The 16,379-nt window shown below is 40.0% G+C and overlaps 1 protein-coding gene across 1 annotated transcript in view; it reads left to right on the top strand.

Annotated features, from left to right (window-relative positions):
• Nucleotides 1–16,379, top strand: part of LOC132890110 (spermatogenesis-associated protein 13-like) — a 399,897-nt gene that overhangs the window by 297,094 nt on the left and 86,424 nt on the right. Inside the window, exon 10 of the mRNA XM_060926899.1 lies at nt 4,720–4,849. Within this exon, the coding sequence (XP_060782882.1) occupies nt 4,720–4,849 (130 nt within the window). The remainder of the gene's footprint in view (nt 1–4,719; nt 4,850–16,379) is intronic.

Genomic DNA, 16,379 nt, shown 5'->3' with positions numbered 1-16,379 from the left:
CACACAGGTACTTTGGAGCTACTGGGGTTAAAAGTAGGGTTGGACCTAACAGCAGAGTTATAATTCTGGGGACCACTCTTACCACCCACAGATGTCTGGCTGCTGTTGAACTTCTTTGGCGGTCCACTGCTGCTCTTTGTGGGTGGAGGATGACGTTGGGGCCTGCTGGAGTCTTTGCCTGTCCTCCATTGGGCATAGGTCCATGGCTGTGTCTTCCACCGGGCTTCCACAAAGACGTCTGCCAGGGAGGCAGCTTCGGCTGCTGAGACCGGGTCACGTTCCCTGATCCACACCTGGAGGTCTGGGGACGTCAAACGAAGGAACTGTTCCAGGATTATCATTTCTTCAATCTGCTCCTTGGTGTGCTTCTCGGGCTGGACCTATCGTTGATACAGGTCTCACAGACAGGTATACAACTCCTTCGGTGACTCCTCCTCCTTCACCTCAACACCTCTGAAGTTCAGCTGGTAGGTCTCCTTATTGATGATGTACTTGGCCAATATGGCCTCCTTCAGCTTGTCATAGTTCAGGGCATCGTGCTGGTCCATAGCAACATAAGCAGCCCTAGCCTTGCCCATCAGGAGGGGCGCTAACCTTACTGCCCAGTCAGTTGTTGGCCACTGACACGCCACAGCCACTCTTTCAAGTGTGACCAAGTAATGCTCAACGTCATCTTGCTCACCAAAGACACTGCAATCTGGGCTCCCTCTCCACCATGGTCCTTACTCGGCTGTTGGAGCAAGGTGGCTCTGCTGACAATGGAGGTGATGGTGGTGGGTGCTGCGGCGTCGCATCAGCACCACTGTCTGGCACGCCAACCACTGCATCTGGGACCAGTGTGGTTCTGGTGTGTACTTCCTGTTGCAGGAGGCTAAACTGGTGTTGAAGGGTTTGCCAACGGCTTTCCTGTCATGCGGCTTCCTGCTCCAGCTTGATGTCACGTGCTTGTTGCTGTGCCATCATGGACCGGAACATGTCTTGCAGCTCCTGCACAGATAGGTCTTCAGCCACCTCGGCCAGTTCAGGATCATTGCTGTCATCTCCGCCACTGACCCTGCCTTCTTGCTGGACAGGTTTCCGCTCACCAGTTTTCTTCGGCCCCATCACATCAGCCGATGTCGCCACCCCAAGGACATAAAAATCGTGGTGGAAAAACGAAAAATAATCTGCCACAAAAAAAATTGAAAAACTCTCTGCTGCCCTCTAGGCCTTGATCCCACTTCTGACACCAGTTGAAACAGGATGGATGAGCGGGTGCCTCTAGGGGCAAATGGATCAGGCCAAAAACAGAGGGAGAGGACAAAAAAAATCCAAGCAAGAGTTTTTATTTTTAAAACTTGATGGCAATTTTTAGCCAAACAATGTTCAAAACATGCTGTTCCTTTTTTTTTTTTTTGGTATTTTTGATATTTTTAGAAAAATAGATTTGTACAAAAATAGATTTTCAAAAAAAGAAAATACAAAAGTTGTCAACTAGAATGTCCTAGAAAATATTTGCTATGTCTCTTTAAGAGCAGAGAACAACAGGCAGCAAAGTCAATGTCAACATAAACTCACCACATGAGGTCAAACGCTAAAGACACAGGACTAGACTAACATACAGTGGTGCTTGAAAGTTTGTGAACCCTTTAGAATTTTCTATATTTCTGCATAAATATGGCCTAAAACATCTTCAGATTTTCACACAAGTCCTAAAAGTAGATAAAGAGAACCCAGTTAAACAAATGAGACAACAATATTATACTTGGTAATTTATTTATTGAGGAAAATGATCCAATATGACATATCTGTGAGTGGCAAAAGTATGTGAACCTCTAGGATTAGCAGTTAATTTGAAGGTGAAATTAGAGTCAGGTGTTTTCAATCAATGGGATAACAGTTAGGTGTGAGTGGGCACCCTGTTTTATTTAAAGAACAGGGATCTATCGAAGTCTGATCTTCACAACACACGTTTGTGGAAGTGTATCATGGCACGAACAAAGGAGATTTCTGAGGACCTCAGAAAAAGCGTTGTTGATGCTCATCAGGCTGGAAAAGGTTACAAAGCCATCTCTAAAGAGTTTGGACTCCACCAATCCACAGTCAGACAGATTGTGTACAAATGGAGGAAATTCAAAACCATTGTTACCCTCCCCAGGAGTGGTTGACCAACAAAGATCACTCCAAGAGCAAGGCGTGTAATAGTCTGCGAGGTCACAATGGACCCCAGGGTAACTTCTAAGCAACTGAAGGCCTCTCTCACATTGGCTAATGTTAATGTTCATGAGTCCACCATCAGGAGAACACTGAACAACAATGATGTGCATGGTAGGGTTGCAAGGAGAAAGCCACTGCTCTCCAAAAAGAACATTGCTGCTCGTCTGCAGTTTGCTAAAGAGCACGTGGACAAGCCAGAAGGCTATTGGAAAAATGTTTTGTGGACGGATGAGACCAAAATAGAACTTTTTGGTTTAAATGAGAAGCGTTATGTTTGGAGAAAAGAAAACACTGCATTCCAGCATAAGAACTTTATCCCATCTGTGAAACATGATGGTGGTAGTATCATGGTTTGGGCCTGTTTTGGTGCATCTGGGCCAGGACAGCTTGCCATCATTGATGGAACAATGAATTCTGAATTATACCAGCGAATTCTAAAGGAAAATGTCAGGACATCTGTCCATGAACTGAATCTCAAGAGAAGGTGGGTCATGCAGCAAGACAACGACCCTAAGCACACAAGTTGTTCTACCAAAGAATGGTTAAAGAAGAATAAAGTTAATGTTTTGGAATGGCCAAATAAAAGTCCTGATCTTAATCCAATTGAAATGTTGTGGACGGACCTGAAGCGAGCAGGTCATGTGAGGAAACCCACCAACATCCCAGAGTTGAAGCTTTTCTGTACAGAGCAATGGGCTAAAATTCCTCCAAGCCGGTGTGCAGGACTGATCAACAGTTACCGCAAACATTTAGTTGTAGTTATTGCTGCACAAGGGGGTCACACCAGATACTGAAAGCAAAGGTTCACATACTTTTGCCACTCACAGATATGTAATATTGGATAATTTTCCTCAATAAATAAATGACCAAGTATAATATTTTTGTCTCATTTGTTTAACTGGGTTCTCTTTATCTACTTTTAGGACTTATGTGAAAATCAGATGATGTTTTAGGTCATATTTATGCAGAAATATAGAAAATTCTAAAGGGTTCACAAACTTTCAAGCACCACTGTACATAAAGAAGGTGACCAGCACCATTCCAACATGAAAGGGGAACACAACAATCACTAAACACAAACAATAACATTACAGACTCTGATGCATCATAAGGACATTCTACAACATTTAAACAACAAGTTGACAACATAAACATTAAGACTAAACATTGCAAAACATCACTGTAATACAGAGAGATAGAAGTGGCTTGATCAGGGCCGTCTCCGTCTTCCCTATGACGTTCTGACAAAATGGACCGGACCAATTATGGCCGGACCGAAATAAATGAGTCTCTGTTTCATGTCGGCGCTCTTTTGCCACCCACAGGACGCGACAAGACAGTTCATCACCACGACAAAAACGGTATGCTACTTTTTTTTCCTTTTCAGCACCTAAGTCTTTGCATCAACTTGGTACATTAAAAAGAAACAGAAATAATCTGTGTTGCGTTTTTCTTTCCATAAATGTCTTTGGTGAAACAGTGTTCATGGGCAAAAGAGTACCAGGAAAGTTTAACGTCTTAGCGCTTAACTCAATATTCCTGGAGTTGCCAGTCAACGTGTGTGTGTGTTTAGGCACAGGTAGGCAGTGAAACAAGGGGTGCCTCGCAGCCGCGAGGGAAGGGAAATGTGCGGTCCATCCGTGACCGTCACACATGTAATGCTGCAATCATGACACCTCAGAACTTGGGAAAATGATAATGATAAATTATGTTTGCGGTGTAACCAAATACGTACATAGTACATAAATAATTAAATAATATAATTGGAATATTATTATTATTAGTGTAAGCAAATGGAATAAGAAGTGTAAATGTATTGATATAAAGTTAATGCACTTCAGAGGCCATGCAGGTGAGACGACAGATGTTGCTGCTGACATCCGTGTTGTTTTCCGAGTTGATCAAGTGAACACATTTTTCAGAAGTTGAAAGTTCTTGGACGTATGTCTGCCACCAGCCCCCTGTGTGACATCAACTGTGATAAGGCAGATGCACAAGTCTATAGTACAATACATAGAAGTCATACCTGCATACTGTACTGGATACTAGGATAGGGAATAGCAAGCAGTACACACTGGGCCAGTATGGAGTACAGCGTTTCAGACACAGCCCTTGTGTGGAGATAATGGAGAGTAACAAGCCACAGAGAAACCTATAAGTTGTGGTCTGGAACATGGGTTTGGACCGGGAATGGATTGCACCTGTAAAACCTAAAATTGACTAAATGGCATATACACAGTACAAACAGAGAATAAACACACAAACACCTGGAACACAGATGGGACTATAAGAATAAATTATACATAATATTTTCTCTTAAATCTGATCAAACACACAGTCCTTTTTTTCAGTGTAATGCATCTATAAAATGAATGAAGCACTAGGAATTTTTGACACAGTTTGTGAAGTATTCATTCATTGTTAGTGTTCAATTCTGTTTTATGTACTTTAAGATTTTTTTTAATTATGTGAGTGTATTTTTGGCATGTGTGATATCTGGTTTTTGTCTGATTCTTTTCCCAGTGACTATCGCTATGTGGCTGCAGCATTAGCCGTCATGAGGAATGTGACCCAGCAGATCAATGAGCGCAAGAGGAGACTGGAGAACATTGACAAGATTGCTCAGTGGCAGGCATCTGTTTTGGACTGGGAGGTTAGTTTGGATAGTCAGCATATTAAGTTTTGAACATTTTAGACTTTTAAAGTCACTGTAGTCATCATGGCGTGTTTTTTTTTTTTTTTCCCTCTTGGTAACAGAACTATTGCATCTTGCATTTGTTTATTCATGAATATGCTTGGTTATATTTTATTTAAATAGTACATTAACAGGAATTGGAAGTAAATATTCTTGGGCACTGTTCTTGCTGTAAAATTACATTTGAAGTGTGTCTTTCATTCTTTATTATTTAAAATCTTTTCTTTCAGAACATGAACAATGAGGGAACTACAGTAACTCAATATTGATAAAAAATGAATTATTTAATTAGTATTAGCACTGATACTGATTTAGTAATATTACATGTTTGATTTGTAGCTATTTTTCAGTGTGATTGACTAAGCATAATATGGAGCTTGGACATTGTCAAAAGTATTTGAATATGAATTTCATACATTTGAATTATATGCACATCATGTTAAATTTTTTTTCTGTGGTTTATTTAATACACTTAAAGATAGACGGCCTTTCAATTTCATAAAATCAGTGAAATTTAGTTCCCTCTGAAATTTGGTCATTGTGATATGTTTATTTCTGTAATATCTCACAAAATATCAGGCTATTCTATGACTGGGAAGTTATTTAATTTGAGGAGATTCCCTAGCAAATAACATGCATGAAATCGCTCGCTTCACGCAGTCAAGCAGACAGAGGAAGTCCGTGTGCGCATGTGCAGGTTTACCTTCTTCTTTTGGGTTTTATGGCAGCTGGCATCCACAGTGTTGCATTACTGCCATCTACAGGTTTATCTTGACTGTGCACTGACAATTACATCATTCTGTTGTTAAACGAACAGCTAATCACACCGAGATGCTCACTGACCGCCGATATTTATTAGTTTGGTCCTGCGTTTCCTTTCCTTCGCAACATAACATCTTTTCTTCTTGCTTTCCATTACTGTAGTCAATCTTTCATGTTTCATTCATGCACTTACATTCTCCACTTTTCTCTCCTGTTTTAAATTTACATCCCACAATGCCTTGTGCGAACGGGGAAAGCCCACCACGTGATGCATGATGTAGTATCTTGAATTGGGTCATGTTGAAGCAGGAAAAAATAGAGAATTTAGGGCCACATAGCTTTCAGTCCACTCAGCAAAAATAATTGGGTGTCAGGGAAAATTCTTTTTATGACCTACACTTGAAAAATCTGAAAGGCAGTCTACCTTTAAATTTTTACTTATTCTTTGTTTTGAAGTTGCTAGGGGTATGATTTCAGATTACAAAAATCAGAACCCTAGGATTTCACATTCTAAAAATTTCAGAACCCTAAATACAGAATCCCAAAATTCCAGTTTCAAAAATACAGATTTATGTGAAGTAGGTAAAAGGTAAGTCATCAGGGATTCCAAGGGAAAAGTAGACACTTTCAGAATGGTTGAAATCAGCATTTAGCCATTCACTGTTGTCTGCTACACTCACGCTCTAACCACAAAGAGAAGAGAAACCTGAAGATAAACTGGAATGACATAAGTGCTAAAGCTTTAAAGTGCATATTCTGGACCAATTTCGTTTTTTTTTTTTTTGGTTTTTTTTTTATGAAAGTATGTCCCTTTACACACTCATCCAGAAGGGTAATTTTGCACAAGGCCATATGTCTACAGCAGAAAAAAATAAAATAAAACTCATCTGGAAAAATCCCAAGGGAGTCTGGAGCCAGATTTGTGACGTTATCTGCGGAAGCACGAGCAGGCTGCGCGAGCTTTGCACGGTTTAAGTGCACAGCCTGTGTAGACCAAGCGCTCCCATTTCTCTCTCATTGTCTGGCCTTTTGGAAAACGATGAGTACTAATCCCATCAAGATTGGTGTTGCTACACCCTCCTATGATACATCTGTTAACCATTTTAATAATTATGCGATAACCAGAGGCGTCAAAAACATGTTTAATGTGGGGGGGACACTGGCCGGGGGTCTGGGGGTCGTCCCCCAGAAAATTAATTAATTAATTAGATGCCATTTCCTGCATTCTGGTGTATTTTTAACAGGTTGTTAAACACCTAATTTTACCTACAAAAGTCACTTAATTCAATGACTATTTTAGAGACTCAATAATAAGTCCTCATTCAACTAGTCCATATATTCATCGGCCTGTTTTTAAACCCACTGCTGCGCCTAAGATAATGAGATGAATGTGACACAATAGACCCCTTCGCAGTAAACGTCATTCATATGTAAGAGGAAAATTGCGCGCGCAGCCTGGACTCAAAAAAGACTCAGTTGTTGTGTTGTCGGGTGTCAGAATCATAGCAGTGATGGGGTTAAAATGTACAGAATTCCAGCAGGATCTCACCCATTCCAAAAAAATCGCCGACGTCTATGGCTACAAGCCATCAAACGTGTAGACTGGGATGAAAGCACTATCAAAAATGCACGGGTTTGCAGCGCCCACTTCATCACAGGTAAGATCAGGCTATTTATTAAATCTTTCTTTTTTATTCTTTCTAGTCTTCGTTTATTGATGTAGCAAAATACTTGGGTAACGTTTGTCTGATTAGCTGGGTCATAGTTACACAATGTAATGAATATTGTTAGCATGTTAACTTAGCTTTGCATGCAATTTTGTTTGTAGGAGAGGTCTCGCTTGACTCAAGCAGTCCAGATTTTGTGCCATCATTATTTGTGTATGCCGAAAATCACAATTTTAAAGCAAGGATGGAAAGGTAAAATTGTGTGCCCTCACTCTAAATGCCAACTTATGTTGACTGCTCTAACCTAGCTCCCGCCCCGTTCAGTTTCATTTCTGGTCTCTGCCTCTCGCTTTTTACGCAGCTCTGATTTCTCTTAGCTGCACTCTTTACACTATCATTCCTTTCATGCCATTACCTCCTGCAAATTGCTGTTTAGTGTTGGCATTTGCTGTTGTAGCTAAAGCCATGTTGCCATCACATCACTGGCATAATTTGATTAAAACAAAATGAATATGAATGTCCCATTGTTAATCAAGTTGTAGTCTCGCTGTAACCAGAATGTTGATGGCAGGCTACTTTTGTAAATAGGTTTTTTTTTTTTTTTTTGAGTTTGACATTTTTTGTGAATAGTATGACTGCCTTCAGGTATCAGAGGAAAACTTACTAACATCGTCCGTCCACTCTTTAATTAAATACAGATCCGGTAGGCGATGTCCACTTGTTAGAGTTAACTTATTTATGTAGCATTCTCGATCTTGTAACGACAATTGTTTTGCATAATCTGACAGCTCATAATGCCGGTCTATGGGCAGCGCCATTGTTTCTGAGTCCAGGCTGCGCGCGCATCCTAGCAACGGTCGGTTTGTTTACAAATATGCGAAGGGGTCTATTTATCACCAACAATGACTTTATGGGTGCATTTTACTTATTTTGTGTTTCCTTTTTTATTTAGTTTTAGATGTAACACAACATGCCACTGTGCCAAGCAATAGTGACACTCAACTGTATGTTTAAAAATAAGAATATTCATAATTTCACACAATGAACTGGCATGACATGGCATCCTGCGAACTTCATAACACAAAATCACACTGTGTCAAGCAACGGTGACATAAAAAATAACTTCACACAATGAACAGGTGCAATTTTGTTAACCACCAACAGTGACTTTAGTGGGTGCGTTTTACTTTTTTCCGATTTAGTGATACTCATAACAAAAATGACATGACATCATGCAGTCTTCATAACACAAAATTACACTGTGTCAAGCAACGACACATAAAAGAGAACTTCACACAATGAACAAGTGCAGTTTTGTCAACCTACATGCAATGGTGGTGCTACAGTAACATTCACAGATTAGTATAACCAAAAGATTTATAGATATAACTCCTTCTTACATTGGTGCCACCACAATTTCTACCACTTCATAACTTTTATCCCCCTTTCCTTCACAATCCACCTGGAATAACATCCATCTCTCTCCATTGCTTTCCTTTCTACTATTCCTTCCCCATACACTGATTTCCCATGTTACTTTCCAGAAAACTGGCAAAGACCAGACAAAACAAGTTCTTCAAATCACAACAGGGAATCAATAAATATCATCAGAGCAGACTTGACCTCATTCTTGGCATTACAATAAGGCAGGCCTACTGGGTTTGAATTAAATGATAGCTAACATTAAGCTAGCTGATACATCTCCTAACATTGACTAGCCAGCTAACTGCACTAACATTTCCATTGGGACAAAAAAACCCTGTCCTGTGGGGAAATTTCGACTGACTTTCCGCTTCTTTGTAAAGAATGTCCTTATGTCCATTGTGTCTGGGGAGGGAGCAAATACTGCAAATAATCCATCAACCAAGAATACCCCATTAGGCTAAGCTTATTTCACTGTTTAGTTGAACATTAATTTAACGTGGCCTAGGGTTAATTTTGAGGGCATATAACAAAAGAATAAGGTTTAAGCAAAAGCCAGACATTGTGAGGTGGCAATGGGGCTGACGTCACTTCCTTCACTCTCGAGCAGCTGCACCAAAATGTCTCTGTTCGCGCTGAGATTCACTTGTTGTAAGAAACGCCCGGAAAACCCGGAGTGGATTTTCAGTGGTCTGTGTATTCTCTTATCGATCAAGTGGAATGGATTCTTTCACGAAGCAATAGAAACGGCGCTGGGTGAACTAATATTTTATGTTAAATTTGGGGGGGGGGGTCCAAGCGAAGATTTATGAAATGTGAGGGGGACACGTCCCCTTCATATTCAATGGTGGCGACGCCCATGGCGATAACGTTGAAGAAATTTGCAGAAAACCACCAGGTCGTTTTCTCATAGACAAACCAGCGCTGACATAGGATTCAGAGGGAGGCGTCCCACAGATGACGTCACGAAACTCAATGTTTGCCGGGAAATTCAAATGGCAAGTTTTTTCAGAGGTGGACCAATTTGCCTCAAATGGCTTGATTTCAACTGAATTTTTCTGGTATTGTGCAAGGTAAAAAAAATTGCAGAGAATGCAGAATGTTACAGATATTTGACCAAAGTTTAATATAAAATAGGAGAATTACATTGATCTTGCTCCTGAATTTACCCGTGATATGCACTTTAATATTATTCTTAAATAGCTAGTTGACTACAGTAATGTTAAGCACTCAGTACTTAGTATAAGTCCAGTGTAACAATTTAGTTAACATTCTACCAAGCAAGGCTATGCTAATGTTAGTTTGCTGGCAATCATTATCAGCTAACAGTCCAAGTTAGCTGTTTTGGCATTGGTGATGTTTAGACAGTGTCTCCAAGTAGGATTTAGCCATACTTCATAGCTGTAGTTTAAGTTATTCACTGTAAACAACTACCAGCAAGCTTAACTAGCTAGAATATTGCCTAAATAGTTGACCTGGGCATATACTAAGAATCAAGTGCTTAACATCCTGTGGAAAACTAGCTATTTGAGTCAAACATAAAGCTTATCCCTTTTTATCTTACATTTTTTCACTCTACTGAATAAGAAAGAGAAACCTGAGTTGGACCTATGATTGCCACCTTCTGTGTGGAGAAATAAGGGATGCCCCCAAGCAACAAACCCCCCACAAAATAAAAATAAATAAATAAATAAATAAATAAAGAGAGGTATTTCTGATGTCAAAATTTTCACCACATCTTCCACTGCCTTTGGCACAAGGACATATTCTATTAATGCCTCTGATTTTTGTTCTCCCACAAGAAATTTTCTTGGCAATTTGAGTCTTGAAAGATTTTCTTCCTCAGCTTCTGTGTGCAATTGGCACTGTTCAAGCTCAGGTTGTGCTAAACAGTGTAGTATACATGTGTAAACTCTGCAGCAGTTACCTGAAGAGTCATTAATTAGATTAAAAATATGTACGGACTGGGACTTTGCTGAGAATGATGAGTGGGTTGTCAATAGATTTTGTGTACACAGTGCAGTATTAATTGATCTCTATTCTAGGACTTTGAGCTTCATGCGCATTTCAATGAAAAATTGGAGACTGATCTGACATTTCCCAAACAACTATGCGGTGAATAACGTTAACTCTTACCTTCATTCTCATCACTCATGCCACAATACATTACATTTACAAAACTGGCATGGGTAAGGGCAGCTAAAATGACCAATATTTATGGCATTGTGTTTCTAACTGTAATTAGAGCAACACGTACTTAGAAAATCTTAATTTTAATTCATATAAATTATGAAACAAACTAGTTGTAAAACAAACTAGGTTATTTATTAAACAAACTAGTTGTAAAAGTGCCAAATAAACCATTTTTGCTATTCTTGTAACCGTACCTGCACTTCACCTTTATTTTATTTCTTAGACCTTTTGACATGCTGCTTGTGTTCTGTAACAAGCAGTGCCACAAGCTGATAGGGGCCTTTCATATGACAATCATAACTGTGGATTTGTTTATCCTGCCATGTTGCAGGCAAGCTTTGTGTTTGACAATGATCGGCATGTGTACGCAAGTGATTATAAGCCCAACTCAATACATATCTCCAGATAAACTAGTAGAAGTTACATCTAAAAGAACAATGCCAGAGACCTGTAGTGCTTTTGGACATAATAACAACAGATGTGGCGATAAGCCTGGTTTAACTTTTCACCACTTTCTGGCGAACCCAGAAAGATGAGAAAAATGGCGAGGTGCAGTTAAACGGGAAGACTGGATGCCAACAAAGCATTCCCATGTGTATGGAGAACATTTTATCTCAGGTTAGTATGAAAGCTGTGTGCACCTGTTATTTCTCCTAACACTTTTTCTAGCTCAAGGCCATTCAGTTATAAAAATCCCATAGATCTAGATCTAGCCTCAGTGTACTCAACTTAACATTCAATAAGTCTGCAAGTTGGTGCAACATGGACAGAACTTTGGTACAGATAGTAAAGATTTTAACAGGTTGCTTGGTCTGGCACAAAAGTCTACTGATACATATGGTATTTCAAGCATGTCATACTCAGCAGCTCTACTGCACTACAAAAAAAAAAAAAAAAGGCAAATGCAGGAATATTAAAATGTATACCTGGATGTGGGTTTTGGCAGACGCTCCAACTTGGGAAATTGTAAAGAGGGAGATTCTCCCTCTCTGCGAGTAGCTCGGAGGGAGACAAGTTTGAGCGCCATAGGCACGAAGGCAAGTTTTATTTATATATATGTGTGTGTGTGTATAGTGGTGTAGTGGTTAGCGCTGTCGCCTCACAGCAAGAAGGTCCAGGTTTGAGCCCCGTGGCCGGCGAGGGCCTTTCTGTGCGGAGTTTGCATGTTCTCCCCATGTCCGTGTGGGTTTCCTCCGGGTGCTCCGGTTTTCCCCAAAGACATGCAGGTTAGGTTAACTGGTGACTCTAAATTGACCATAGGTGTGAATGGTTGTCTGTGTCAGCCCTGTGATGACCTGACGACTTGTCCAGGGTGTACCCCGCCTTTCGCCCGTAGTCAGCTGGGATGGGCTCCAGCTTGCCTTTGACCCTGTAGAATAGGATAAAGTGGCTAGAGATAATGAGATGATATATCACGGGTGATTGCTCTAAGACAACGAGGGAGGCTCAGCCTCCTCTAAAAATGACGAACATTGTGTAGGATGAATTGCGCTAGGCTTGTGTTATAGCCGACCTTATAACATTGCTATTTCAGATCCAGAATCATATGTGCTCAACCCACTACAGTGCGAAATCATTCCATTATAACTTTAATGTGTGCGTGAGTTTTTCCCCCTCGTGACAGCGCGATGCAGCCCAGCCTCAGTGGACTTCAATGGCATTTGGGAGCTATGTGCTTTCAATCTCAAAATGCAAGACGATTATTGGACAAATACTGCGAAAACGCCCGCCCCCGGAGTCCCACGGACTCCCAGCCTCAGTGGACTTCAATGGCATTTGGGAGCTATGCGCTTTCCAATATCAAAATGCAAGACGGTTATTGGACAAATACTGCGAAAATGCCCGCCTATGGACTCCCAGCCTCACAGTGGGAGGGACATGGCAGTTTCCGCAAGAAGACTGGTGATTGGTGAAAGCGGCCGGATATTTTCTTTGATTGACAACTCGTTTCAACTATAGACAGGCAGCGGTGAATTTCAGTTCAGTCCCATGCGGATTCGCAAGTGCTGTGGTGTATTGTAAGAGATCAGCTTACATTTCGATTTCATTCATTACATATGGTTTCTACCAGCTTTTTTAGTTTGTATATATTTTCATTGTAAATAAAGTGTAAATATAGTGTTGTCAAGTTTGCTATCTTAGTTCCAGAAATTTCATTTATTTGAGTGACTGAACTTGAACTTGAGGGGGCTAGTCAGCTAGCAAGAAAGCTGCGCACGGATGCCAAGCATTGCTGATTTAATTTTGGCGAAGCCATTTGCCAGTCTTCCTTTCGAGGAAAAAATTTAAATTAAAGAGCAGGGTAGACCAACGCCTCAAATTGACTTGGTGAAAAAGGTAGGGAATAATACTCGTTCCTTTCAGCTCTCCTGGTACGAGAAAGTGAATTGGCTAACAGCAAGTGACCCACATCAACAACAGTAAACAGGCTACTTTAGTAATATGTCATGGATGGACCAAAAATATAGAATCTATTTAAAATGTTTATGTTGAGTATATTATATTGGAATATATATTTTTCTGGATATGAATTAAACACAGCTACAATTTGGAAAACATTTTTAAACAAAAACACAGCCAAGAACATTTCACACTACAGACCTGGATTAAAAGTGAAGGGTTATCAAAATTGTCAATAAAACATTTCTCAGTCAAAATAAGTAAAATATAGGGAAAGTGTCATTGAATGAAACGTGTGGCACCCAGCTCTACTGCTGAGGTTCCTGACAAAGAGCTGCTTTCAATAATGATCAATTTTTAAACAACATGCCACAATTTTAAAATATAAAATGTTAAAATATACCCCCCCCAACACCACCATCATGTATTGGACAGTAGGCTAATGGGCCAAAAGCCAAAAGAACCTGTTATTTCACAGTTTGTGACGCTGCCAACAATCAGCCAGATAAGAGGCAAGAGTATGGGCAAAATTGATGTTTTTTCTTTTAAAATCTGGAAATATCGTAACCGACCAGCCTCCCCTGTTTGAAAGACTACCAGCCGCCACTGTGATATATATATATATATATATGTGTGTATGTGTATATATATATATATATATATATATATATATATATATATATATATATATATAATGTGTGTGTATGTATATGTGTGTGTGTATATATATATATATATATATATATATATGAATGATTCACCACATTTTGTGTCAATTTCGTGTCAATTAAATCTTATTAATAGTAACAGATCTAGATAAATCCAGTGACTACAGACCAAATTTTAATATGCCTAAAGTCAAGGTTAATGTCAATAATGACTATTATAAAATGCCAATGGTAGACCCTCTGATGATAATGTTCTTCTAATAATAATCTATTTCTAAGTCTAAGTTAGTAAAAGTCAGACAAAAAAAGTCAGACAAGTTCGTTAGAATCTAACGTCTGGTCTGGTGATCTTACCTTGTCAGACAAAGGGTTGTCTTGCTGCCGTCCAAAATTGTCCGCCATTCATCCCTGGCGACCATCGCGACGGGCGATCCCAACTTTATCTTGGTGATTTTCTGATATTTTTCTTCGTAGTTTGGCTTTTGCCATTTCCACCAACGGAACTTCGTTTCATTATCTCATTCAAGAGAACATAAAGTTAAAGACGAGCAGGCGATAAATGCAGACGCAAAAAAACAAACAAAATGGTTGAGTGTCGCGGGTTTTCTCGTTCTCACTCGCGTATCATTAATAGCGCCATCTGTATGCTTTATCGGTAACTGCTAAGACATTGGGTGGCTCAGTGTGACCCTGCAGCAGGGACCGAATTACGCTCCATTCATATGCGCGCTTGATCTGCGCCCGCATGCCTCCAGCATTCACTCCAATCCCCCATTACGCCGATCGGTGTACCGACCGGGGAATCGGCATATACCGTGGGGTACACACTTGAGTCCACCCATACATGTCAGACACATGAAAAGCGGAAAGTCAACTATAAATTTTCATCAACATAAACGGATCAAGTTCAGGGCTGTAGCAGCATTTTAAAATCACCGAGGTCCGTGATGCGCAAAGCGTGCGCCGAAAAATTTTCGACATATTTAAATGAGAGGGGTGAATTACACGTCACACAAGAGATCTATTCCTGAAACTACTTTTAATGGTATTTGAACTGAATATCATCAGTTTTGAAAACAAAAAATCATGTATATGTGAAGAGTAAGAATAATTTAAGCTTGTTTAATGGTTTGATCTGGCCCAAGCAATGAGGACAAAACTGCGCTGCTTCGAAAATGTAAATTTAACAGCTTGATGAAAGTACGCTGATAGTGACCATGGAAATCCCGTGTCTGCTGCACTGCATTCCTCCCCCGAGTCGCACGCTCATTCGGTTTTGTGTTCTTGGTCTCAGAGCCGCGCGCACGAAACAGACACAGAATCAACGTTTAACATAATTAACAATGCACTTTTTACGGAGACGTTTTAATGTTATTCTTTATTTTTTTTATCCAGTTGAATATTTAGCGTACAAATGTATTTTCAGCTCTTAAAAATAACCGAGGTCCAGACCACGGGGGCCTCATAGCTGGCTACAGCCATGATCAGGTTATATAATTTTTTTTAACTAATCATGTGTAGTAAGGGCGGGCGGGAGATTTTTATGTTGTCAGCGGGAGGTCGGGAGGATTTTCTAAATGTTTCCTAAAGCGGGAGATCTCCCGCCCACAGCGGGAGAGTTGGAGCCTCTGGTTTTGGATGCGATATATTTTATTAGACCTAATGCTTGCCTAGACTCGCAGCATGTTTGTTATGTACTGATAATGTACACTTGGCTAAACACCATAAAACGTGCTAGATGTAGGCCCGAGCTTGTTTAATACTGTTAGAAGTCCACATTTGAGCTTACCTTTTGTCATAAAAAGGTATTTTTCTTTATCAGGAGTTTTCCATAACATTTGTCATGCACAAAACCTGCTTTGAAACATTAGTAAGCATCTGTACTCTCGTATGCCTTTAGCATCTCTCCACTGTATTTAGAAGTCCCAAATACTACATAGTTCAGGATGTCATAGTATCCCAAATCCGGTAACTGGTTTGCCGTACACTTTTCAAGTGGAATAAACACATTTGTGGGTAAACTAAGAAGAAAAAGACTTTACTTTTGTTACATGTACACTCAAGCACAGCAAAATTCCTTCTCTGCATTTAACCCATCTGAAATGAGCAATGAGCATGCACACACACACACACACACACACACACACACACACACACACACACACACACACACAGCAGTAGGCAAAATAAATAAATACATTCATATGTGGATAACTTATTTGGATCTGTGATGCCTGCATGTTTCATGTTTTGGATGCAACACGATCTGCTGGTATAATCTAAATTTTTAAACATTTCAGAGAGATTGTACCAACTGCAATCGTATCGATTTTCATTATTAACTGTCACGGCTATGTTTCTTTGTTTGCACAGCAA

This window comes from Neoarius graeffei, chromosome 8 (genome assembly GCF_027579695.1).
Source record: "Neoarius graeffei isolate fNeoGra1 chromosome 8, fNeoGra1.pri, whole genome shotgun sequence".
Lineage (NCBI taxonomy): Eukaryota > Metazoa > Chordata > Actinopteri > Siluriformes > Ariidae > Neoarius > Neoarius graeffei.
The sequence above is the reverse complement of the archived record's forward strand: the minus strand, read 5'-3'. Positions and strand labels throughout refer to the sequence as shown.